Source organism: Phyllopteryx taeniolatus, chromosome 14 (genome assembly GCF_024500385.1).
Source record: "Phyllopteryx taeniolatus isolate TA_2022b chromosome 14, UOR_Ptae_1.2, whole genome shotgun sequence".
NCBI lineage: Eukaryota > Metazoa > Chordata > Actinopteri > Syngnathiformes > Syngnathidae > Phyllopteryx > Phyllopteryx taeniolatus.
The window spans coordinates 11,289,239-11,316,031 of NC_084515.1; the positions used below are offsets into that span (position 1 = coordinate 11,289,239).

At 43.2% G+C, this 26,793-nt stretch overlaps 2 protein-coding genes across 3 annotated transcripts; both read right to left on the reverse strand.

Annotated features, from left to right (window-relative positions):
• Window positions 1–715: 715 nt before the first annotated feature.
• On the reverse strand, window positions 716–18,428 carry copa (COPI coat complex subunit alpha). Its single transcript, XM_061797108.1, has 29 exons — window positions 18,191–18,428; window positions 17,772–17,885; window positions 17,306–17,379; window positions 17,088–17,168; window positions 16,425–16,501; window positions 16,233–16,342; window positions 14,084–14,193; window positions 12,244–12,343; window positions 11,636–11,854; window positions 8,445–8,595; window positions 8,300–8,366; window positions 7,683–7,758; window positions 7,528–7,610; window positions 7,065–7,290; window positions 6,842–6,980; window positions 5,617–5,779; window positions 5,264–5,410; window positions 5,000–5,189; window positions 4,825–4,920; window positions 4,058–4,146; window positions 3,846–3,969; window positions 3,683–3,772; window positions 3,199–3,302; window positions 2,901–3,047; window positions 2,509–2,832; window positions 2,206–2,316; window positions 1,961–2,122; window positions 1,090–1,284; window positions 716–1,013 (listed from the first exon to the last, which is right to left on the reverse strand). The coding sequence occupies exons 1-29, from the start codon at window positions 18,228–18,230 to the stop codon at window positions 954–956; spliced, it is 3,669 nt and encodes a 1,222-aa protein (XP_061653092.1). The 5' UTR covers window positions 18,231–18,428; the 3' UTR covers window positions 716–953.
• A 2,536-nt stretch (window positions 18,429–20,964) lies between these two features.
• pex19 (peroxisomal biogenesis factor 19) lies at window positions 20,965–26,490 on the reverse strand. Of its 2 annotated transcripts, none has more exons than XM_061798106.1 (8): window positions 26,335–26,490; window positions 25,839–25,924; window positions 25,597–25,762; window positions 25,423–25,508; window positions 24,231–24,407; window positions 24,006–24,164; window positions 23,881–23,925; window positions 20,965–22,934 (listed from the first exon to the last, which is right to left on the reverse strand). In XM_061798106.1, exons 1-8 carry the CDS (start codon window positions 26,396–26,398, stop codon window positions 22,845–22,847), a joined length of 873 nt encoding a protein of 290 aa, XP_061654090.1. In that variant the 5' UTR covers window positions 26,399–26,490; the 3' UTR covers window positions 20,965–22,844. The 2 variants fall into 2 exon arrangements, with proteins under 2 accessions (XP_061654090.1, XP_061654089.1); XM_061798105.1 differs by having other exon boundaries at window positions 25,830–25,924.
• Between the last annotated feature and the right edge of the window lie 303 nt (window positions 26,491–26,793).

A 26,793-nucleotide genomic window follows, 5' to 3' on the forward strand; every position in this document is an offset into this window, starting at 1 on the left:
AGTATTTTACCATTTATATACATTTTATTTACTTAATTACTTATGTATTTTACAATTTATATTATTTTTATTTACTTAATTACTTATCGAACACTTAAGGTAAGCATTTGCCCATGTTCTGCTGAGTGGAGTTGTGGCTCATCCTTGTCAGTCTTTGAAGAGGGCATGCTTCAATTAAATTTGCCATTAATCTGCTCCTAGGGCTACAGCCCCATCTATGAAGGCTGGCCAAACATGGGTCATGAACAGTCCTAAATCGTTTAATGGTTAACGACTGCCTCCTTGAAAACTGAGACCTGAACCCGGGGACCTCGTTGGGGCCCAAATATGGTAAAGTCAGCTGGGGGTGGGGGTGTTGGATTAGAACCATATGTGGGGCTCTGGGTTGGGTATTTCCAGATGTGAGTCAAGCATTGGGTGGGTTGAGGATATCTTCATGGTTTGGTAGATTGGGGTAGCCTTCAAGCTTTTGGAGCATCCTTTGGGTAGATGCTGTTTTCTGAATGTGTGGAGGAGCAATGTTTGTTAAAACTGATAGCCAACGAAGAGGGTTAGAGGTCTTGAGTGAATTGTCCCAGTTATGATTCTCATGGTTCTGTTGAGCTGGGTGTCCATGTAGTGTGTAAAAGGTTGTCTCCTTTAACAAGGATTTTAGTGCAATTTCTCACATTTACTCATTTATTCACATTATAACTGGACACAAATACACATTCAATGCATTTGTCCCATACTTGACAAGGTGCTTTATTTCTTTCCCCGCCTTACATAGCAGTGATTTTATATGAATTTGACACAGAATGAAAGCCACTGCACAAGAGGTGATAAAGCCCCAAAAAAACATTCTTGCAGGATAGTTGCTTAAGATAGCTGAAAGACATTGCAAGGTTAGCATACATATTAGATATCTATTGTTGTTGTTTTTTTTTTATTAGATTATATTTCCTTCTGTCTTCTCAACGGAACTGAAGTGGACTAACGCGCAGACCAATCACATCCTTGCCGATCTCAGTCACCTGAGAAGTGAAATTAAAGATTAGCATCATGTTCAGGGCCATCAAATCACGCCAGTCTGCTTTTATTCCGTCCTACCTGTGTGACCCGGCACACCTGGCCCTTGTATGGGGGGCAGTAGCAGGCCCCAGACAGCGGGCACTTCTCCACAGGACGGCCGCGGTACAGCGGGACGAAGGAAGCGGCGCAAAGGTCGAACGGATTGTGCGGGTCGTAGTTCAGCTGGTGGGCGTCTGTCAGGTTCTTCTCACACGCCGCCATAATCTTGCGTGTCTGAGTTGGGAGAGGGGATGGGGGGGGCGGAATTTAAAACATTAACATGATATCAAGAGAAACTAGAGAAGGCCATCACTGCAGAAATAGTGTGTGAATGCAAAAGAGGTGATGCTGAACTGAAATGCTGTGGAATTAAAAGAATATTTGAACTATAGAATGAATTAGTTTGAGAAATGTGTAAAATCTTAATTTCGGCATTTTATTGTGAACGCTTCGAACGCGATAACTAGTTCCTAAGATGTCCCGAATGAGCTGAATATTTTGAAGTTGGAAAAGTTCAAATTAGTCGACAAATGTGGAAGGATGTCAAATGTCTGCATTCGTTTGGGAATGTTGGAAAATGTGGAATTATCAAAAAAAATTGGAGAATCCAAAAAATAGTTCACAAATGTCCTCAAGCTCAACAATTTAAAGTTGGAATGGAAAAGATGAGCAACTTTTTGTTTAATGTCTCATTCACTTGAATGAGGTTTCATTTGTGGGGTAAATGAAGAATTCTGGGGAAAGTATGAATTTTGTCACACATTTGGTGAATCTTTTGACGTTTGGATGGTCTGATATTGGCTGAGACGTGGACGGAGCAGCGTGTCAATTAAGAGGGGAGAATGATGATAAAGAATTCCGGTGCAAAATAACATGATTTAATGTAAATGTGAAACGTTTGACTGGTGACCTGCTGCGCGACGTCGGGCTTGGGGCCGAGCTCGAGCAGGCGACGCGCAAAGCCTGCGGCTGTCTTGAAGTTGCGCAGCTTGAAGAAGAGGTTCAGAGCGGTGCGCAACACCAGCACCATGTGGACTGGCTGGAGGTTGCAGTGGGTGAAATAGGCGGCCATCTGTACGGGACAACAAACACGCAGTTAGGAGACCGGCAATAAATAAATAAAATAAAATAAATACAATGATGAGTCAGCCTGACCTCACAGAGCCTCTTCTGTTGGTCCAGTGTGTCTTTGGGCAACTTCTTCCTCTCAGTCTCCATTGTCAGACCCACGATGTACTCCTTGCAAATGGTGATCAACTGCTGAGCCTAAAACAGGGATATTTAATGATATAATTCTATATTAATAAACCCAATATGGACAGTACATTTACAGGGTCCCTCTGCTATTCACTACTCTACCCAAGTAGTGGGGGTTTAACCATACTTAAGCATCTATGGAGGCCAAAACACACAGAACAAAGCGATTTGTTGAAAATATCCGCCACGTTGCCGTCTCACCTCGGCAATCTCTTGCTTGTTGTCAACGACCAGCAGCGGCACTGACAACAGGATGGCTCGGAAGCGCTCCACGGCCTCCTCGAAGCGCCCGGTGGTGGTCAGCTGGTAGCACTGCTGCAGGCGGGCGATGAGGTCGGCCAGGCGGAGGCCCACGGCCGGCAGCCCCTGCTTGGCTCCGCAGTCCTTCCAGTTCCTCTGGGGGTTGCCCCGCAGGCAGGGCAGAGAGGGCAGGGCCAGGTAGCAGGTGCGGCCCCTGGACAGCGTCTGCATGAAGAGCGACTTGTATGGACCGAAGTCGACGACTCCGACTTGGTCGTGGAGCAGCTGTGGAGGGAAGCGGCGACGTTTAGTATAACACTACCCTGGTAGACGTTGGTAAGAAGGCAACTTACTCTCATGGCGGTCTCAAAGGAGCCTGCCAAGATGTGGTCCACGGGTAGCTGGGAATTGTTGCACCACATCTGTGTGGGGCTCATTCCCTTGGTGGGTGGAACGAAGAAGCCATCCTCTGTCGATCCGCCTGCGCCGGCTGGCAAATCCTTATGGCGTAGAACACAATGGATTTAGCGAGGTTTTTATATTTCATATACACAAGGGGTGAACAAAGTGTGCCACACGGGCCACATATGGCTTGCACCGGTCTTTAATCCAGCCCACCAAGCATTTACATGTCCAGCAAGGATCTCCTACCAGCTCTGGTGGAAGGTCCAGGTCCTCCTCCACTTCCCATCCTCCTCCATCTTCTTTGGCACCACCCTCGTCGCCAAAGCCATCCTGAGCGTCCATGAAGCCATCTGAGCGAACAAATGGTAATTTAACACCACTAAACAGGCCCAGATTTCACACCAAGTAAATTAAGATGACTATCATTTCAGTGTATATACATTTTGTGACATTTTGGTTTGGTGGTGTGCTGAGACTTAACTGAAAATGTGTTTTGATGCAATAAAGGCTGGGAAAAACTGCCTAAGACAGATGGGTGACAGAAAAAAGTCATCACTATCTGTTGTGGATGGAACATTTGGCTTCACCGTGAAAAAATGTGAGCGAGGGCCTGTATGTTTCTGCTTTAATTTATGTCAAGACTATGATATTTGTGTTTTCCAGGGCTATTAATGAAAAAGAAATGGTTCAACTTGGTAAAAAAAAATGTGGATACCACTTGAGAACTTACCCTCATCCAGCTGAAGCTCGGCATCGTCTCCCCAGCCTTCTGCTCCGGAGGAATCCATGTCCAGGTCGGCCGCCATCTGACCTGCTTTCCCTACAAAACAAACATACCAATGTCATGCAGCTCACTGACTTTGACTTCCGTCGCATTTTGTGTTCCCCTTTACCCTTGGCTGCGATGGCTCCCTCGAAGAAGCCCTTGGAGACAGTGAGCAAGGGCCAGTTGGTGTCGAGGGGGTTGATTGGTGGTGGTGGCTGCAGGAGCTGGGCGTTGGGATCCACCTCCGGTAACTGCAAGTGACGAACGTTTTTAAATCTTACTGCCAAATGGTGGTGTGGTGGTGATGCGCAACTATTGTGAGTCATTTTGGCTATTTACAGTCTCCTTTTCCAGATCAAACGTCTCTTTGAGGGCCTCGGCTTCTTCATCCAGTCCGTGTGTGGCAGCAGTCAGGTAAGCCAGAGACTCTGGGGGGGAAAAAAACAACAACACGAGTTGAACATGGAGAATTTCATGTTCAATTTAAGACTTAAGAGCTTTTTAAAGTCCTCTTAATGGTGGGAACTTTTTCCCCCCAAAACTGAAAATGTTTAAGAAACCATTGTGGAACGAGGAACATTGTATTGTGTCTTTCAACTATGGAAACCACAACCTAAATTTTGTCTCTGGAACATTATCAAGACCGAAAGACGACCCTGCTTGTGGGGGAACTTTACCTCGCAACTAGGAACGTGCGGTAGATCATCGGTTTGGACCGCAGGAAATAGTGCGTGAGAATTCGGAAAGGTTAAAAGAAGCGTGGCGCTTTGCAGAGGTGCAGCAACTTTTTGGAGCGGGGTCTACATGCTCAAAATCTCTTGACTGGAGCCTTTTGTGGTAATGCAACTTTGATGACTACGAGTGGGTGATACGGACTCTATATTATTTTTATCTTGTTTATTGTCTCTGAGATATTTTTAAGCCCACTGACTAAAGGACTGTCATTTTAAAAGGACTATTAAGGCTTTTTATGGACACCTCGGACATGACTAAACGTAAAAGTCATGTTTCACATACCGTCTTTAACAAAGCGGAGACCACTTTTTGGTTTGTTCTTTCTTGGTAATTTTAGTCACAATGTGGCTTAGGTTTTCGTGTTAACTCACTCTGACCGCAGTTCTTCAGGATACGGACTCTCTCGCTGACATCTCCCAAGTAGAGCGCTGCCTGGTAGTGGCCGCTCATGTCTTTTCTAATCTCAGCTACCAAGAAAGAAGACGGTGGACAGTTTAGCTACTGTGGAAGATTATCATACCAATCAAAAAGATTTCTCGCCCTCACCGATCTTCATCATTTTGCGTAACTTGGCCAGGTTGCCGGTGATGAGGTAGAGGAAGGTGAGCTTGTCAAAGTTCTTGGTCCTCTGATAGCACATCTCCACTACCTGGTGGTGGCCCTGCAACAGAGCCGCCTCGCCCAGACGCTCCCAGCAGCTGCGCTCGTCCAGCGCCTTAGCCGCCTCCAGTGCCACCTTGAACAAGAGCGGCGGCAATGAACTTGCAACATATCGCAAAGGAAGAGAGGAACCGGAACTGTGACCCTTACTTCTATGTTCCCGCACTCCAGAGCAAGGCTGAAGCGAGTCTTCTCGTCCTTGACAAAGTGCAGTGCCACCTCAGGGTATCCCTTCTTCTGGAGGTAGGCAATTATGGATTGGCCCACCAGCTTGGCGTTACGGACCATATGAAGCACCTGAAAAGGTAAAAAAAATTAAATAAATAAAACCGTTGGGGACCTTGTAAACCGAGGAAGCCCTGTAGCGTGTTTACGAGGTGGATATCTGAAGCCAATGCTAATAATGCTGTTGGTGAATGCTAATCTCTGCGTCAAACAACTGCCACACTGACTTCGACATTACAGCGGTTCCGCAAAGTCGTGAAGCCGCTTGTCAGACGCACCTCGTCATATTTACGGTTAACCAGGGCCAGTTTGAAGCGGTACTCTGTGGGGTCGATGGTGAGGACGCGCGGCCGGCACTCCCTGTCCAGGCAGTACACGTTGTTGCCTCGCACGCGGGTAACGTAAATGGGAAGGTCCAGCGTCCTGATGATGCCATGATCACTAAATGGAGAGATGCATGTTAAAATACAAATTCAGCTACAGCCTGGTGCACACACGTCAATAATTGGGCCCAATTTGAGCATTTTTCCTCTCTTTCGGTCAAAGTCAGCAAAGGCTCTGTTATCCTCACTGATTATCCCTTGTTGTGGGATAAGTTAAAGGGACTCTGATGCTGTGAACATTGGGACTCATTCCATAGTTCTGGACTTACAAGTGCTGTCTGCAGAAAAAAAAAAAAAAAAAAAAAGGAATTTTAGACTCGTTTTCTGATGAAAATTTTGATTTTCAGACAGATTTTGGCCCACCCACATTTTGGTCACATCGGCCTGCCCAAGGCCAGACACGTCTGGTGCAGGAGGTGATGACAGTTCCTCACTGAACTACTATGTATTCTGCAGTGTAATTTTTGCCTACATTGAAAGTCAAATGAGTAACATTTTAGTAGACTTTATAAAAAAAAAAAAATAATTCATTGAAATGCTTCTTTGAAGGAGACAGCCGCATCATCCCAAGTGAGGCAAGTGCTTGCAGGTTATTTTCCACATATATAAATGGGTTTCCTCAGTCCAATGTTTTATTGATTTCATCACAAATGCCTCTTGAAAAGCATTCTGATGGATGACGTGACACAGGTGTTTCTGTAGGGTGCATGGTGGAATTGTGTGAAACAAGTGGACTACGATGGGCACTGCTGGATGTGAATATGGGGAACGCCTGCCATCATGACGTCACGTTCGTACCGTTTTATCAAGCTCGAACGCTTGAAAAAATAGTTTTGGACTATGAGGTTAAACAGGTGTTTGATTTTGTGACATTAACAGCTTTTTGTATGGTCATGGGGCTCGGCTGACAGTGACTTTGATGTGCATGAATGGTCATTGCGGGAAAATCCTTGTGTGCGCAGTCAACTCAGAGTTGGTTGAGCCGTACACAAATATTGGAGCAATTCGTTGTGTTGAGTGTTTGTATAACGAGTCTACCATATAGCGGGGGCGCGAATGTTGAACTCCGATATACATGTCCACTCTTTGTATGTGAACTGAGTGATGTCTGTGCACGTACCCTGAGGTGAGGGCGTATTTGATGTGGTTGGAGGTGGTGTAAATGAAGACGCCGCTCTCATCCCAGGCGCCGCTCTTCACTCGGATGTTCTCGTGTATGTTGCAGAGGCTCTCCAGCTTGCGGTTGCAGATCATAATGGCTGAAAAGCAAACAGCCGAGGGAACAATTTAGCTCATTGTCACACACACAGTCCGTCGAAGGTAGGTCGGTGGGCTGTTCTAACCGTGCTTGGCCAGCAGTGCCACGTGGCTGGTGTCAGCGCTCCACACCACGTACTTGACCTTGGCGATTTTGACAGTGGCCAGGGAGCGCTTCTGCTGCACGTCGAACAGCGTCACGCCATCAGCGTCCCGCAGCAGCAACGAGCCGGTGCCGGCGTAGAAGATCTCCTCGCAGCTCGGCACCTGCACTTTCTTCACAATCTCGTTCTTCAGGTTCTTGATGAGCAGCTGCAAGAGGCAAGGCACGCATGCAAATATGATTTGGCTGGATTTACACTGCAGGTCCAAGTGGCATTGAAATATTTTGTTTTCCACAATATTCAGATGCACTCGCATATCCATATCTATATACCATACCAGATATGTATTCCTAATAACTGTCGCTTAAAGTGTGTAGTGTAAATCCAGGCTTAGAATATTTGGATTATCTTGTTTTCCCCAACTAAAATGAATGAGGATACTCACAGAGTGCATGCGGTCAAGGACGGCAAATCTGTTCCTCGCCACCCACACGGCTGTCAGGCCAGAGGACCGCTTTCCTTCGGGTGCTGAGAAGGACAGAACCATCATTACATCATTGTCATTTTAAATAAGAGTCATTCACTGCACTGTTTCCATACCATCAGGGTTCTGAGAGTCACTCTCTTTGGGAATGGTGTACAGGTCATAGGTGCTGTTCTCCAGATTGGTCGCCCTCTGAAGGAAATAAAGAGTATTGCGTCCCATGAACACACAATACAACTTCCCTCAAGTGTTTTGTGTTATTTGGGATACAGTGCGTCTGCAGTGTGCCCCCACACGCTGACTCTGTACTTTCGAGCTAGCTGGCTTGTTAGCCTGCTAGCCAGGTAACTCATGAGCTAGCGCAAGTAACAAACACTTCTCATTCCTCTAAGTGTCTCCATTGTGAGGGCCCGCCTATGCCAAGGCAGCGGCGAAACAGTCTCATCCAACACGCCACAGCCATGCCCTGCACGGGCCCTCCACAATGGAGACACTGCAGGGAATTAAGTTTTTATCACGTGCACGAGCTATAAATACATGTTTTAAGACATTATTATTTTTTTTTTTTTTTTTTTACAGCTAGCTATGTTTCTTGTAAGAGATCTTGTCAACTTTCCTGTTCTACTGGCAGATAACTTTGAGCGAGAAATAAACTCCTTATTTCATGACTTCTTGTTTTTTTCTTCTAAGCCCAATTTTTGCAGTATAGCGATCAATGAGCAAGGACACTCACAGTGCAGAGTAGCACGGCATTCTCAGCGGGGTTGTAAGACATGCTGAACACCGGAAACTTGGAGCCACTGCGAAAAGAAGACATATTTGTGACACTCGTTTGCACATTGTGAAACCAACTGAGCTCGCTGCTGCTAATCGGCTACCTGCGCAGTTGCATGACAGCAGTGTCCTTGCTGCTGTTGAAGTCCAGCTGGCGCAGGAAGCGCTCCTTGACGTAGTAGAGCATGTTGCCATGGACGGCGTACGCCGGACGCTCGCGCTCCAGCTTGAACACAATCATGCCACTGTCATGGCCTGGAGGATAACGTTGAATGTTAATTTAAATGGGAAAAACAAGCTTGCATATTCCAGTCATCTCCATCCTTTGTGGAGCGATTACAATACAGTGAACCCACTTTATCACAGTGGATACGTTTCAGTTCCACGATAGGTGAAAAGCCACGGAGACCATATAAAAAAAAAAAAAAAAAATAAAAAATAAAAAAAAAAAAAAACTCAACACGCATTCCTTCATTATTTCTGTCGTTGGCAATACATGAGACTATCACGTTACATTACTTTGAAGAAATGATAAGAGTCCCGCTCACAGTTCTTCAAATAAGATGCAAAGCGAGCTTGCTTCAGGCTGTTAACTTGTCCTTCCAAGTTGAAGTTTACCATAAAACTGACACGTAAACAAAAGATAAACATTGTAAACAAACTAAAAGGTTCAATTAAAAATTATATTTCATTTAACGAAAGTGTGCTATCTAAATATTAACATAAAAAGCAAAATGCCATAGGTGGAGTATCGATAATTGGTGTGTTACAGAAATTACATACCTTAAAACAACTGATACTTTAACTCATACTTGTCTCCACATTTATTTATTATTTTGTTTTGTTTTACTCCGCTGTCTGCAGCCAAGTCAGCATTGGAAATGAGAATATGTTCTCAATTGCCTGGATGAATAAAGGTTAAATAAATAAAATATGGAGCAGAAATGCATGCCAAAACAGCAAACAACATTACTCACAGGCCTCTATTCTCTATGTTCTGTGGGAACAACAACTATTACTGGAGTTAGAAGGACCTTCTTTGCCTCTTCTTGTTACGGCATGTAGCGGACATGCACCCCGCTACTTTGAGGCGTCACACAGACTCGCGACCACCTGAGAACTCCCACTCCTCCACGCTGCCCTGCTGTGAGACGGTGACTAGGACAATGCCTAGTGTACGTCAAGTGGACCTAAACCTAATTAGCAGTTTCCCGTCAAATCTTGATTCCTGTCTTCAAAAGACTCCTTCCCCGACCAAAAGATTGGGGGGACACTCCCTTCAAGCAGACTATGTGGTTAATATTCAGCCATGCGCGTGAGGCGCCACCCACTGGCGTTGAGAGGAACAGCAAGCAGAACTTGTAGACGTGCCTTTGTTTGTTAACAGAAGATAAAATGTCCGTTTTTATACCTTGCAAACTGTAGAAATATTGCAAATGTATGCCTTGGTGTATGTGTCCCAATTCTCACTTTGACAGGTCCTCTCGATGATTTTGAAAGCTGTTCAAGTTGGAAGTCCATCCATCCATTTTCTGAGCCGCTTCTCCTCACAAGGGTCGCGGGCGTGCTGGAGCCTATGCCAGCTATCATCGGGCAGGAGGCGGGGTACACCCTGAAGTGGTTGCCAGCCAATCGCAGGGCACATACAAACAAACAACCATTCGCACTAACATGCACACCTACAGGCAATTTAGAGTCTCCAATTCATGCATGTTTTTGGGATGTGGGAGGAAAGACGCTCTAACCAGTCGGCCACCGTGCCGCCCAAGTTGGAAGTGTTTGAGATTATTAATTTAAAACCTATATACTCAAATTTGTGGACAAGAGTCAGGCTGGGCGGCACGGTGGGCGACTGGTTAGAGCGTCTGCCTCACAGTTCTGAGGTGCGGGGTTCAATCCCCGGCCCCGCCTGTGTGGAGTTTGCATGTTCTCCCCATGCCTGCGTGGGTTTTCTACGGCCACTCGTTTCCTCCCACATCCCAAAAACATGCATGGTAGGTTAATTGACAACTCTAAATTGTGAATGTGAATACGAATGGTTGTTTGTTTGTATGTGCCCTGCGATTGGCTGGCAAACAGTTCAGGGTGTACCCCGCCTCCTGCCCGATGACAGCTGGGATAGGCTCCAGCACGCCCGCGACCCTAGTGAGGAGAAGCGGCTCAGAAAATGGATGGATGGATGGATTCAGGCTGGTGGGCGTGGTCTTCTCCAAGTCGGCACTCCCTCTTCCTACGCCCTGCCCCTGGGGTATTTAACTCTAAACTCACACCTCTCAGGAGAGTAGAACTGGAGTAAAGTTGAGTTGAGGCTTCTTTTTCCTTCTGTGCTGGTAGCTCACCAGCTGGGTGGCCCCCGGCCACCCCTCCCCCTTCTTTTGTTCCCTTTTTGTCCTCGGGCACCACCACGTGCGCGAACGCCCGCTGCAACCAGGCTGCCGGCATTTTAGATCGAATAAGTCGACCATGCGGCTCCAATCGCTTTCCCTAGCCACGATCGGTTGGCGGGGGCATCAACGAGCAGCTGCTGGGATCCCTGACCGATCCCGCACGCCTCTAAGGGCCAGAGCTCGGCTCGCCACCAGGTCAACCGGCAGGGAAGTTATGAGCGCATCCCAAATGGGACAACAACTTTCCTTTCCTACTTCTTTTTTCTTTTTGTGCATCTGGGTTTTCTTCAACCAAATCTCCTTCGTTTCCGCCTGAGATCTGGAGGAAGACCACCCCCAAAGACCAGCCGATCAGCGTTCGTGAGTCGACACGGCAATCCTTACTATGATGTACATCAGTGTGTAATAATCGTGGGGAAATTACTAGCTTCATACGAAATCCCAACTTTGCCTACTCTCGCTCTGACTCAACAGATTTTAGTTTAGCCCAGCGACCACACACGATGTCCTAATTTCAATGTTCGTACGCCTTATTTCCTCTCTTTAGTTTACCCTTAGTGTTATTTTCTTGTTGTAGTTTGTAGTTGTGCGTTTCATTAAATATAACATAAAATTCCACTCATGGTCGTATTTTGTGTGTTCTCTGAATTTAAAAAGGTTTGTCGCCATTTCGCCTAAAGTTAAACTTGAAAAACTTTACGTGGTGCCCTTTGAGACAGTTTGATTTTAACAATCAAATCGAATTTTACCATAAACCGGAAGTAACGCAAACGTCGCTCCCGGCTTATTACTTTAAATAAATAAAAAAAAAAGTTATCAATGTGATCGTATGTACCTAGATTGTCTTAAAAATCTTCAATAACTGTGGCACAATGGATGGATTGAAATATAGCGTGGGAACAATGTACCTGCAGCAAAGAGGTTGAGGTTGGGGTGTGCTCCCAACACCCAGAAGCGGTCGTGGTCCCGGCGGAATGTCTGCACGCCGGTCCTCTTGGACATGTCCCACACCCGTATGCTCTTGTCCTCAGAGTTTGACAGGATGAGCTCCTGGCGTGGGTGGAACACTGCACAGGAGACGTTGTTGTAGTGGCCACGGCACGTGTCAAGCTCCCACGCCTTGGACTCTGGAGGTGGAAGGAGAACCATTTTGAAAGTTTTGTTACGTAATTGTGATTAATTACGCTAACTAAATTGAAGCATATGCCCTAAACGCTTATCTTCTTTCTACTTTCAGGAAATACATTTTATAGATATACTTCAGTGAGCACTGGATTACGTTTTGTAATGTTTACAACACAAAATTGTCATTTGTCAGGAATCCTTTGTTAAAAATCTTTCCACCCTGACGCAGACCTACCACTTGCCATTTTTGAGACGCACAACTCCAATTAAAATGTTTTTTATTTCTATAGCACCAATTCACAACAGAAGGCATTTTATACGGCCAAGATGTGTCCGTACTGATCTCAATTTGCACATACGGCAATCAAGCGCTATGCTATTGTATTCTTACCATTCATCCTCCAGATCTTGACCTGCCGGTCATCAGCACCTGAAACGATGAGAGGCATGCTGGGATGGAAGGCGGCCCAGTTGACGCCTCGGTCGTGACCCTGGACAAAAGACACAGCTCTCAGTTTAAGTCACACTGGTGGTGAAGCATTGCAAGATTTAAAAACAGTTCACAGTAAGGGGACGGTACAGTCTCATGCAAATGAGCTACTGTTCCCTATCGGTATATGTGCAACCTGCTTTGCCGTTCGGCAAAACGGGTCTAAGCACTTCGTCTCGGTTCGGATGAATGGCTAAGGTAGCCGTGACAAAAGCAACCATAGTAACTTCAAATGTCTATGTCGTTTTTTTAGCATTTCACCAGAGCCATATATATCACATCATATTTGGATAAATAAGTATGTATTTAACTTTTTTTTCAAAGACAAGCCATAAATATTTTTGGGGGGGAGCTTTGGCTTCAAAAGATGTAATCAAACCATAGCTATGCTATCAGCAATCCCGCTTTCCAGGATTGGTCACATGACAGTGCACATATAGTGAATTCTCCTCTACTTTGGGTTGTGTCAATGCAAGAACGGCTTTTGTTATGACGACGATGGGCGGAGCTTTGGCGTGGCTACTTGTTGAGTCCAGAGGCTGAAAAAGTCAACACCCAGAAAGAATTGACTTCATTTTCACTAGTGGAGGCAGAACTTCATCACCAAGCTATCGAGTGACACTTTGTAAATCGGTGCAGCACTACAAGAGTGTGTGCCGTTTCTCAGAAAATAATGCTGTTAGCAAACTTTAATCTGTGCTAACACGAAAGTTCTGCTTCGCTTTAAAGCTTTGTCATAGTAGTGTTTTGTGTAGTATGGCAGCCGCTTAAAAATGGTGGACCTTTGCCCAGCCTACCTGCCAAGTCATTGGTAGAGAAACTCTCCATGGGGGCCGTATTATGCAAATTAGCCAAATTGTGATGTCACAATGAGGCAAAATTATGAATGGTTCGATCACAGACATTTGAAGAAATTGGGAGGCTCACTAAAGACTTTGTCGTTTAGTTTCACACTTGATAGGTGCGCAGGCACACCAGAGACCCAACAATCTGTATATGTAATAGTAATTGTATTAACATATTTAATAATAATTATATTATAAAAAAATTTAATTCCCTAGTGTGTTGTTCCAACTTCAAGGTTAATAATTTACCCAAAAAAAATTTTTTTTTTTAAAATGCCCGGTGTTCCAGCTTCAAGACTCTCAGAGCTACATACCCAGGCGTCGTGAAGGATTGTTTAGTCTCAGACAAACATAATATGTATTTTACATAATACAGGGAAACTTTGGTTCCTTTTATATGGTGGCAACCTCACTCAAATGCTGTAGACTTTCACTAACCCACGCTAATGCAATTTTCAATTCCTTATTAAAAATACAGTGTTCCCCACTCGCATTCACAATTTGCAGATTCACCTATTTGCAGTTTTGTGCTCGGGCCAAAGCCCAGTTCAATACAAAAGTGTTGCTTTGGTACCATCTTGGTACCGAGGAGCTATGTTGAAATGAGTTGAGGCTCTTCTTAGTGCTTTGATGTAATTTTGTGGCATCTATAGGCATCAAGTGCTTGTGAAAAACAAGGGAATGCATTGCACACCGTTCCTAACCTCAAAATCTTGCATGTCAGACCGTCGTCAATTAAGGACCTCTGTATGTGTATACAAAATGTTTCCGTTTTAAGGTTGAGAGGCTTCGAAAACACTACTTACTAGCAACCCAACTGACTCTTTAGAGGAAACAATGACAAACGTCTCCATTTCTTAACGCGACAGCAGCGGTATTAGCGCACCCCCATTCACCTCAAGCACGTGCTTGACGACTGCGTCGGAGGCACCGAACAGGTCAACGCCGGAAATGCCGCGGACCTCCGTCTCCACGGCGCCAGGTGACAAGTTCTTCTTCCTCAGACCTGCAACCGACATTCAGAGTCGCGGGTGGGGCGTGCGGGAAGGCGAACATAATGTTTGGGAGGGAAGAAAATAGTCAACAAAAAAATTAAACAAATACAACAAATATGACAGATAAAAAGGCGACAATAAGAAGCAGTGAAGTTTGGCTGACTGCTGGACCAGCGGACACACACTCAGGATGGAGACATCACAAATGTTTGCTCTGCCTGCAAATGGCGTCTGATTGGGTTAGCGAGGGGGAAAAAATTATTGGGTTGGACTGAGAAGCTTGCGTTGGTGATGACTCCCGCCTGAACAAACAATGTGGTGAGCATCTGGTTCGGCAGTGAGAAGAAATGACGGGAAAATGGGATGGAACTAGGAACCCGTGTGCAAGTGTGGATGTTTCCAGGGAGGGCAGTGGATAAGGGGGCACATTAGGGTGGGCGTGGGTGGTGATGGTTGGCATTGTAAAGACGTCCTCTGATGGGGCTTTGGATGTGAAGAGCGTGATGTTATTTTACTTGAATGCTCATGCGTGCCTGATGAGTCGCATGCTACTTTAAAATCCTGGTTAGCATAAAGTTGTTAACAATAATACAATATAAACTATACTTTGTGTTAGCTTGGTGCAAATGTCATGCAGTATATAAGCTAAAACCCCTAAAATATCAGACCTGAGGAATTGCAGAAAGGCAAGTAGTCCTGGATGCTGTGTTTTTGCCCTTTATATGCCGTATAAGAAATAAAAATGTAGTATTCTGTCATGTGAGTAGAAATGTAAGTGTGAGTGGACACCAAGACATGCAAACAATGCCCAGTGAGCTTACAAACAGATGGGTGAAAGGTGTAAGGAGGGGTTAATGGTTACTTCCAAAAGGGAAAAACAGACAGCAAAGACATCAAGAAGCATGCAGAGGAATACAAACACCTCCTCGCTCATCAAATGTGATTAAAAGTCACATAATGATCAATACAACTTTACTGGGAGGGGGTGTTTGCACATTCAGCCCGCAGAGTTTGTCCTATACAAGTCAGAGAGGAAGAGGAAGGCCGGGACGTGAATTCTACGTCCCGTTTCAGCCTGTTTCTCATCTGATAAAGCGAACACACATCTGTTGAATTACTAGATTTTTCTCATAGGATTAAAATGACAACATGATAAATTGTTTTCAAACTCTTTGCTAAAAGTATTTAGTATTTTATTTCTACTTTTGTACCCCTAACATAGTATTTTCTTCCGAAGATTGTATTTTACATATCAAATTTTGGCATTTTACATCTTATATTTGTGTAATCTTCCATCTAACGTCTTGTTTTATATTTTGCTTTCTTTTCCCAGTGTTTTATTATTTTAATTTGGATATTTTAGTCAATGTTTTTGTAAAGCATATAATTTGTTCTATTTTTTTGGCTCTGTCATACTTTTGCACATTTTATCTTAATATTCTGTTATCTCTCAATAGTTATTTAGCCAGCTACTAATTTTGTACTTCTGGTTAAATAAATTATTCCATTTACAAATCTCCCCCACCCCCATCTCATTTTCTTATGTAAATGTTTATGGTATTTTTCATCTGAATATATTTTTGCACCCAAAAAGATTTTACCCAATAATTTTCTTCCCCCCTCCCCCCCTCCCCAGTGTTTGCATATTTTTCATCTGTATTTATTTATATTTATTTTTTTGTTTAGCATTAAAAAAAATAATATTTGTATATTTTTCTGTCTAATATTTTTTAATTGGGGATACAGCATTTCTGCTTACGTAAGGAAGCTTCGGCAACTAAGTCAACATGTGCCATGCTATGCAGAAAGACTGAATGCTGAACTTGTAGTTTTTCAAAAATATTTCTATCCAACCCCCAGTTTAATTATACAGATTTTTTGGGTGGATGAATTTCTGAGGGATATATATATATATATATATTTTTTTTAGTACCTTGTTAACAGAAAAACCATGCATTTCAACATTGGTGTGTTCACCTTGCATACCCATTGTACACTCCCCAAATCTCGCCCAGCCTCCTGCGCTCCGCAGACACCTAAAAGCCCTCACCGGAGATATCCCACACTCGCACGGTCTGGTCCAGGCTGGCCGACACGACCAGGTCCTCCGAGGGGTGGAACTGAGCGCACATGACGTAGTGGTTGTGGCCCGTCAGCACACTGTGGACACGAAGAGGGGCAGTGAGGAATGATTATTTTACATTTGAGCACCATTGTTCCATATCAAGTTTATTTAATTTACCAGACACAAGTCCTGGACTGCCAGTTCCAGATGCGAATGGTCTGGTCGTCGGAGGCACTCAGAATCCAGGGGTACTCCTAGAAGAGGAGCATATGAATGGGTGGATGTTTTGGCAATATTTCCCATGTTACAGTGATAAACAGGGCGGCACGGGGGACGACTTGTTAGCACATCTGCCTCAGAGTTTTGAGACCCGGGGTTCAAATCCGGCCCAGTCTGTGGGGAGTTTGCATGTTCTCCCCGTGCCTGCGTGGGTTTTCCCCGGGTACGCCGGTTTCCTCCCACATCCCAAAAACATTCACGGTAGGTTGATTAAGGATTCTAAATTGCCCTTAGGTGTGAATGTGAGTTCGAATGGTTGTTTGTTTATACTGTATGTGCCCTGCGATTGACTGGCGACCAGTTCAGGGTGTACCCCGCCTCTCGCCCAAAGACTGCTGGGATAGGCACCAGCACGCCCGCGACCCTAGTTAGGATAAACGGTACTGAAAATTAATAAGCACTGGGGAAACACCAAAAGCTATCGGGGTGCTGAGGGCTACTTTCACACATTACCACCTATTTGCAAGCAATAAGAAATTAATAAATCAATTTTCCATATGTCCCCTTTAAGAAGTTTGGGAAAGGCTTCTCCAGAAGTCTGCAAGTGGGAGAATAACTCACATGGTGGAAGAAGGTGGTCCTGATGTAGTCCAGGTGTCCGAGCAAGGTGAAGAGGCAGCGTCTCAGCTTGTAGTTCCACACCTTGTCAAAACAAAGATTAGCTACTTTTCAAATATGTAAAAAATAAAATAAAATATATATATATATTTTTTAAAGGAACTAATTGGTTTCACAGAGAGCCAGTATAACAACTACAAACAACCACATATCATGAACACCTTTATTTTGTAGTCGTCTCCTCCAGACACAAACAGAGGCTGCTGTTTATGGAAATCAATTCCTCGAACCGGACCTGTGGGACAACATACACAAGTTACATCCAAATACAATGGAGTGAACACTCCCTTGTGGGGATAAGCGGCTCAGGAAATGGATGGATGTTTGAAAAAGAAATTGTTCTTCTAAAAGAATGTCCTCCCCCTAAAGTTGACCTTTTTTGCCCCTAATAAAAGAAATGATTTTTTTTTTCCTCTGAAAGAAATTTTACCGTTTTCCCCTCTAGAAGAAATTAGAAAATTATTTTTTGTTGTTGTTTGGGGGAGGGTGGGGGGTAAGTTTGCCCGTCTGTCGTTGTATTCGGGGACAGTTTGAAATCATCGTTTATTCCCCCACACACACATCAGTCCATCCATCTCGATCTGTCTGATTAAAAAAAAAAAAAAAAAAGATATAATTATATTTTACCATCATGCTCGTCAAACTTGTCAATGAGGGTGCACATGCGATAGTCCCACAGCTGGATGACACCGTTGTGCAAACTCGCAAGAACCCACGGCCTCTTTGGGTGGAAACTTAGGCCTGAAACGTAACAATCACACGTGTAAAAACAAAACAAACAAACAAACAAAAACAAATATACGATAAAATTAAAACAACGAACGAAACACAGATATAGTATCATTCTCAACGCTAAGTTAAAAGTAGGGCAGTCATTCACTCTTAGACATCGCGACCGGAAGATTAGCGTGATTAAAACAGATTTTAGGCAAATAAATACTAAATGTGTACATTTAGAGACAGATGTGGATACAATACAGTTGTAATAATGGTACAGCTCGCTAACGTTAGCCGTTAAAGCTCGCTTGCAACTAGCTCACGCTTACCTTTGACACGGGCCGACTTGGTTTCAAATTTGGTCAACATGGTCAAGGAGAACAGCGTGTACTGCTCTTTGAACTAAATATTAAAAGGAAAATAACTCCAGCCAAACGTAAAAAGGAGAAAATCCAATATCGTGGATAAGTTATGTTGGGCGGCTATCGCGCATTTAAGATGGACCTCTTTCTTTTTTTCCTGACACGTCTCCCGTTTTGTCTTCCGGGTTTGTGCAATAAAGTTGTCAATGGTGAAACGTTGCACTCATGCGCAGATGACGCAGAAAGCTCCACGGTGGCACGCACATAGAAACACAAAACATACATCCGATCTGACTTGGGTAGGAACCACGTGGGCTGGAGGAGCATGTGGGAGCCACGATGTGACGACTCTCGACATATATAATTTATAGCCTTAATCAAAATAAAATATATATATATACGTTACAAAAAAGATTAAAAACAATAGAACTCGGAAGTCCTTTTAATTTTTTTCAATAACAAAAAATGGAGGGAAAAAACGTGACTCTTATACTAAGCACACTACCCTAAGCATTGACTTTTTTTTTTTTTTTTTTACATGGTTGAACATTCAGTAGGTCACATTGACCCATGAATATCTTTGGTTTAACAAAAAAAAAAGTTATAGTATTTAAGTGACATATTATCTTTCTCTATACACTTGACCCCTTTGAGGGGCAGAGGGCGTCCACCAGAGCTCTTCATCTCACTTTGCGAGCCTTTGCTTGTTAACAGCTCACATATACTGTATGTTCTTCAGATCTTGTAATATGGAATGTCTCCACGGGTTTCTTGGCCGACAGTGGGTACGGAAAGTTTTCAGACCCCCTTAAAATTATCCACTCATTTTTATATTGCAGCCATTTGCTAAAATCATTTAAGTTCTTTTTTCACATTAATGTACACACAGCACCCCATATTGGCAGAAAAAAATGGAATTGGTGAAATGTTTGCAGATTTATTCAAGAAGAAAAACAGAAATATCACACAGCCATAAGTATTCAGACCCTTTGCTCAGTATTTAGTGGAAGCCCCCTTTCGAGCTAATACACCCATGAGTCTTTTTCACACCTGGATTTGGGGATCATCTGCCATTCCTCCTTGCAGATCCTCTCCAGTTCGGTCAGGTTGGATGGTGAACGTTGGCGGGCAGCCATTTTCAGGTCTTTCCAGAGATCCTCAATTGGGTTCAAGTCAGGGCTCTGGCTGGGCCATTCAAGAACAGTCACAGAGTTGTTCTGAAGCCCCTCCTTTGGTATTTTAGCTGTGTGCGTAGGGTCATTGTCTTTTTTTGAAGGTGAACCTTCGGCCCAGTCTGAGCTTCTGAGCACTCTGGAGAAGGTTTTCGTCCAGGATATCCCTGTACTTGGCCGCATTCATCTTTCCTTCGATTGCAACCAGTCTCCCTGTCCCTGCAACTGAAAAACACCCCCACAGCATGATGCTGCGACCACCATGCTTCACTGTTGGGACTGTATTGGACAGGTGATGAGCAGTGCCTGGTTTTCGCCACACATGCCACTTAGAATTAAGGCCAACAATTTCTATCTTGGTCTCATCAGACCAGATAATCTTATTTCTCACCATCTTGGAGTATTTCAGGTGTTTTTTAACAAACTCCATGCAGGCTTTCATGTGTCTTGCGCTGAGGAGAGGCTTCCGTCGGGCCACTCTGCCATAAAACCCCGACTGGTGTTGGGCTGCAGTGATGCTTGACTTTCTAGAACTTTCTCCCATCTCCTGACTGCATCTCTGGAGCGCAGCCACAGTGATCTTTGGGTTCTTCTTTACCTTTCTCACCGAGGCTCTTCTCCCCCGATTGCTCAGTTTGGCCGGACGGCCAGCTCTAGGAAGGGTTCTGATCGTCCCAAACGTCTTCCATTTCAGGATTATGGAGGCCACTGTGCTCTTAGGAACCTTAAATCCAGCAGAAATCTTTTTGTAAACTTAGCCCAAACTGTGCCTTGCCACAATTCTGTCTCTGAGCTCTTCAGGCAGTTCCTTTGACCTCATGATTCTCATTTGCTCTGACATGCACTGTGAGCTGTAAGGTCTTATATATAAACACAGCTGGACTCCAATGAAGGTGTAGAACCATTTTAAGGATGGTCAGAAGAAATATATGTCACAGCAAAGGGTCTGAATACTTAATAAATCAGCAAAAATGTCAACAATTCCATTTTTTTTCTGTCAATATGGGGTGCTGTGTGTACATTATTGAGGAAACAAATGAACTTAAATGATTTTAACAAATGGCTGCAATATAAAAACGAGTGAAAAATTTAAGGGGTTCTGAGAACTTTCCATACCCACTGTACCGGCTATCATCTTCCCCTGCGGGTTGTAGCCCAGGCCCTGTCTAGAGATTTTCTTTGAGTCCTTCCTCAGGGTGTTCTACTTTCTCCTCTTGATGGTGGTAGCTCTGCTGTCCTATATTTTCATCCTCCACAGTTTGTTTGTGATTTTGATGGCCACCAGCATAGCTTCAGGATGTAGTGGAGGTCTTTTGTTAACATCTTAATCTTGCTTGCGAGGCCCTCGGTAGTCTTTTTTGACTTTTCAGAGCTATAGAGCAGGGCAGTGTTCACAAGATACGTAGCTTGGTGTTGCTGGAGAGTTGCTTGGACAACCAAGATTGGCCTGAGTATCTTAAAATGCCACCTGTGCTTTGCTGACGCGTGCTTCAATAAATATGTCTACTCCTCCATCCCTCCTGATGTTGCTTCCCATCAGAATATAAAAGGACTAATAAACACAACACGTTTATCTTCATGATATCACTCTTTTATTCAGTATATTTACAACAACAACAACAACAACAACAAAAAACAGGGCAAAACAACACAGTAGCAGCTCTGGGCGCTACGTCGTTGAGCCCTGAATGGATGGCATGATGATGACAGCGCTTTAACTGACACAACCTTCTCTCTGCACGGCTCACTGCCTTTTTATTATACCGGAGTTTGCCCTGTGCTTTCTAGACCTGCCTCCATAGTCGCACACAGTAAAACAACTTTGTTACACACACAAAGTGCTCTGGCCTTTCGGAAATGCACCTGTTAAAGAGGGAGCGTGAAAACCCTCAACTCAATAAGCTTTTCTATTGAAAGCAAACATCAATCTACACAATAAAAACACAGACCATCAAGGGAAGCACTTAAGGTGACATCATCATCAGCAGCAGCAATCAAATCAATCACTTCAGATCAATCTCAGGATGAATGTGGGAAACATTATTACGGTGAGGCAACATTAACAACTGTAATGATCTATTTTGAAATAAGGATCAACACACAGTCCTGTGTGTTTGTGTTTGTTATACACATTAGAATACGACATGAACTTACAACACGCTCACACCAGTTAAGACTCCTGTTATCTTGGGGTTCAAATTGACCCATTTTAAGCATCCTGTTATTTTGCCGGTCAAACTGACCTATACAAATCTGAACTTTTTTTTTTTTAATTATTAAAATTTTCATCTCTCTCTCCTGTTGTAATGCGGTTCAAATTGGCATGGAAAAATCTATATTACATTTTTTTAAATTCATTGTTATTTTAATTAGAGTTAGTTTAACTAACAATGTGGTCAAGTGAACCCATAAAAAGCTAAATTATTTTTTCTTTTTGCTATTTTGAGCCTATGGTTATGGTGTAAATTAAATTTACCTGTCAAAATTTTGATTTTGTTGAAAAAAGCAATCATGCCCCTTATATATATATATATATATATATATATATATATATTTTTTTTTTTTACATTTGTTATATGGTTTAAATTGACCTGTAAATATATAGATTAACTATTTTAATTTTTTAATCCTCTTTTTTCTTTTAGTTACTTTAATCCTGTTATATCCTGGGTCAACCCAACCTGGAAAAAAAATATCTAGATTTAAAAAAATAAAATAAATAAATGCAAATTTCAGTCCCCTTTTTTGTTTTATTTAATTTAACCCTCTTGTCAGACTGTAGGTCATATTGACACCTAAAAATCTAGATTTACTTTTATTTAATATTTTGTACCTTAATTTTTTTCTTTTAACAGGCAGCTTAAACATACACAAATACAAGTACATAAAAATAGTCTTTCAGTATGAAACGCTGGCTTAATAAGTGTAATCAACACATATTACAAATATTTTTGTACCTAATTAAAAAGCTTTAACATGAAAAATGAGTGAATGAGCCTCATCGAAGCATTACCGGGATCTGTGAGAGGTAATGCACTAAATATTCACTGAAATGGTTAGTAATGGAGTTCATCGTGATATCTAAACAATGTATAATGGGATTTTTGTTTTTTTTTGTTTTTGACACAATCGTATAATTTCTGTCAAATTGAGCCGGGGTGGTGGGTTAAAGAGGTTTACAGGTAGCAGGAGGTTTATATATCCGACAGAGAGGGTGCAGTACCAACATTATGGAGGTGGGAATGCAGTTAAAATTAAAGAGCTGGATGAAAAAAGAAACGTCGAGATGTTCAAATCTCGAGTGTTTGCTGGAATTTCGCAACCTCGTCCACATCTGTCTGCGTGTTTGGGACGCGAGGGCGAGCGTGGACGACTTGAGCGCCACACTGCCGCCACCCAGTCTCAGTGGGTGAGGCCGTCTCTGCGGCCGGGGTCGAGCCGCCGCCTCCTCACATTATGGAGCACTGCTCGGCCGCCCCGGCCCCCCCGAGTCCCCCAGGGAGGTTGAGGGAGTCCATATCGAAGTTGAAGCCAGGAGGCTGGTGAGGGGAGAAGAACACAGTATCAATCCATTCATCCATTTATGTGTCTATCTAGAAAAGTCAGTTGTTGCCTTCAGGGACGGTCTGAATCCACAGTTTTTCGTGCACAATCAAATCAATCAATCAATCTAGCTGACTGTCGATCAAACCCATCTCTGGTGTTGCCTTCAGGAACTGAAAAATCACAGTTTTTGTCTCATCTATCTTTCCATCAAACTATCCAAGACAGGCATTGCCTTCAAGGACAGTCTGAATCCACACCGGTCTATCAATTTCTGTTTTTATCCCTGTCAACCCTTTTCAAAACATATTGTGTGAATGTTTAGAGACAAGGGTTCACACACGAAACGCCACACTTAAAAAAAAAAAAAAAAAAAAAAAAAAAAATAAAAAAAACTCCCTCCCTTAAAAACTCGTTTGAAAAAAATAAGTTTTGTTTTTCCAAAAAGAATGATTTTTTTCTCTTGAAAATTTTTCAAAAAATTTGACTTACTGTAAAAAAGTCTAAAATAATTGACTTTTCTAAAAAGAAAAAAAAGACTTCCTAAAAAATATTTTTCTTTCAAAAATGTTTTTTCTAAAAAGTTATTTAAAAAAAAAAAATATAGCTAACCCAAAAAATTTGACTTTCCCTAAAAAACATCAGTTCCCCCCAAAGAATAATGACTTTCTCAATACAGATGACTTAAAAAATATTTAAAAAAAGCTATTTAACAAACAAACAAACAATAAATAAATAAATAAATACAAGTGCATTAAGGGATAGTCTTAAACCACAGATGTTTTTCACACAGCTGTCTTTGTCTATCCAAGTCAGGTTTTGCCTACAGGGACAATTTGAACTCATCTTTGTGACGCTCGTCTCTTTCTACCTACTTATCCATGAAAATGACGTGTTTTGAAATTCTGAAAGGACTAGAAAGTTTGGTGGTGATCAACTTACAGCATCGCCTGCGAGCTCTTTCGGTGGTTGTCCAAGGTCCTGCAGCTGAGGCAAAATAAGGCCATATGAGGAGAAATATATTAATTACTCACAGGAGCATTTCGACGAGATGAGAGTCATCTTACCTTCTGCATGAGGTCCATGATGCTTTCAAAGACCTTGTCACCGTCTTCCTCCTTCTCAAAGTGCTGGCAGATTTCTCCCATGACCTTGGCCTGCTGCTCGTAGCGCTGCACGTCTTCTGGGCTCAGGCTGGACCTGTTGGCCTCCAACCACTCTGGATACTGAGCCGTTTGTTATGTCAGTGGATGAACGGCCGATGCCGCCGTGTGGTAAACGTGCCGACAAACCTTAGTGGTGATCTCCTTGAGGGACGGGTAGAGCACCTCTTTGGAGAGGAGATTCTGCATGATGGATTGCATGATGGGAAGGATGTTGGCGTCCTTGCCCTCGCCGCCTTCGCCGCCCTCGTCCAAACCCAAGCCTTCCAGGGCCTTGACTAGATCATCTCCGGCCAGGCCAGAAGACTTCGGGAACACAAATGTGAGTGACTCGGGTACCATGGACCCATTCACTTCTGGTCACACTTGTATGACAAGTACTATTATTGAGAATTAAAAGTTAATTGCGCTTAAAAAGCATGGACTTGAATTATTATTGTCTAATATCATTATATCAGCGGGATAAAAAAACAACATCAACTACTCTATCGTTTATTGGGATAGTTTTTGTGGGGAACTATATCATCCTAAAAATGTATTATCGTGACAGACTTAGGTGTGTGGCCTAGGCCCATCAGATGTAGATTCTTTGTGAAGAATGTTAAATTAAAGCCTGACTCGTCCAAAAGTCCTAACCAACGCTCGGATAAGGAGCACGTTAAGCGCCAACACTTTTCAGGAAGTTACATGTCTCGTAGAATTCTGCTTCAAATAAAGAACTTTCTGCTGACCCGATTGTTAGTTAAACATTTACCAGTCAATATTGCCTAAAAAGACAGGCAGCGATCTTTTTTTGTGAACCTGTAAAACTATAGTGTTGAAGGCGATGCGGTCAAAAATTTGGGTGCACCAGTGCAACAAGTTACTCTATAGCCCTGACCATTTAAAGTGCCTCTGATTAAACCCAAATAAAGTGCAGCAGTTCTAAAGGCTTTTCCTCATTTATATTTTTTTATATCACAAAAACCTGGTGTTTGAACAGGTGTGCAGACTTTTTATATCCACTGTATATTAATTCTGACACACAAAGTGACAAAAATCCTCTTTGCACTATGCCCTTGTCATTAAAGTTAAGACTGAGCATTGAATAATTTATGCTTCTTTAAATTACCATCAATTAACTTCTTTTTAAACTTGTATAGCAATAGTTTGACGCTGGACTGAATCACTATTATCTCCTATGGAAAACATCAATTGCTTGTTTGTTGCATAGTTTGGTACGTAACTGCTGTGAATTGCAAGGGTTCACTGAATATTATTCAGTACGTGAAATAATGCATAATAACATTCAGTAATATGTAAAAGTGAGTAAAGCGTCTACCTGCAGGTTGTCGGCATTCTTGGCGAGGCCACGCAGGGTATCTTTGAGGCAGGACGTGAACTCTTGCTGAGAGGCTGTGTCAGTGCCTGCATGGGAACAAACACACCGATTAACCACGCACACTAAAATGATACAGTCGAGCAAAAATAATCAAAGAAAAACACCCAAACTCACCAACTTTGCCGGCGGCCTCGGAGAGTTTATGAAAGTGTTGGAGCAGGTCCGGCTCCTCCTGGGCCAGCTCCGTCATGGCTTTCTCCCACTCCTGCTGGGCCTGGGCCGCCATGTCGCCCTCGAAGAGCTTCTCGAAAAGCTTGCTGTCCTCGAGCAGTGGCGGCAGCTGCCGTGGGGAAAACGCGTCTATTCATTTTGCTGTGTGCGTTTGTGCCCAAAAAGCACATGCTTACAACATCAACCTTCTCTGCTTCATGACTGGATGAGGAGGAGGAAGGAGCTTTAGGTTCAGGTGGCGCAGACTGCTTTTCAAAGTCATCCAGTGCACCTAAAATTAAAAAAAATGTAGATCCTTTAAATCAATGTACTGTAAACACAAATAATACAAGCTGAGACCGGATGCAAACTAATTAACAAAGGCTTGAAAATGCCCTCTACACCTTTGTAAATACCCAACAATCTGTAACTGTTGTCATGATAAGAGAGATATTGCTCCTTGTGCACTACCTTTTAAACGGAAAACCCTTATGAATTACACTAATACACTTATAATTGTAATTCTTTTGTAATCAATGTCTTAGCTACAACGAGGAAATGTTTCTCTTTAGTTTGACAGCAACTTTAAAGGGAGCAACAATAATGTCTGACGAACGAACAACCGGCATTTTCCACGTACAAGAACAGGACTAACACCCAAAATGTCGGTTTGGTATTTTAACATGTAAATTGTAACCGTACTGTCCAGTAATTCGTCCAGTTCAGCGTCGTGGCCGCCCTGCGACTCTTCAGCTCCGGACGCCATAGCTTACTACTCCACTACCTGAATGACGGGATCTCTGCTGCGTGTCTCACAAAAATGACGCCACCAAGACAACGGTCGCCTGAAGTTTTACGTCACCGCCGTGTTCCATTCTAAAATAGGTCAAGCGCCCTCTTGCGATAGGAAGCGGGAAATAATGTTGTTTAAAAACGGGTGATTCAGCAAAAAAAATAATATAAAAATAAAATAAAGATATATCCATCCGTTTTCTGAGTCGCTAATCCTCACAAGGGTCGCGGGAGTGCTGGAGCCTATCCCAGCTATCATCGGGCAGGAGGCGGGGTACACCCTGAACTGGTTGCCAGCCAATCGCAGGGCACATAGAAACAAACAACTATTCGCAGTCACATTCACACCTAGGGGAAATTTAGATTCTT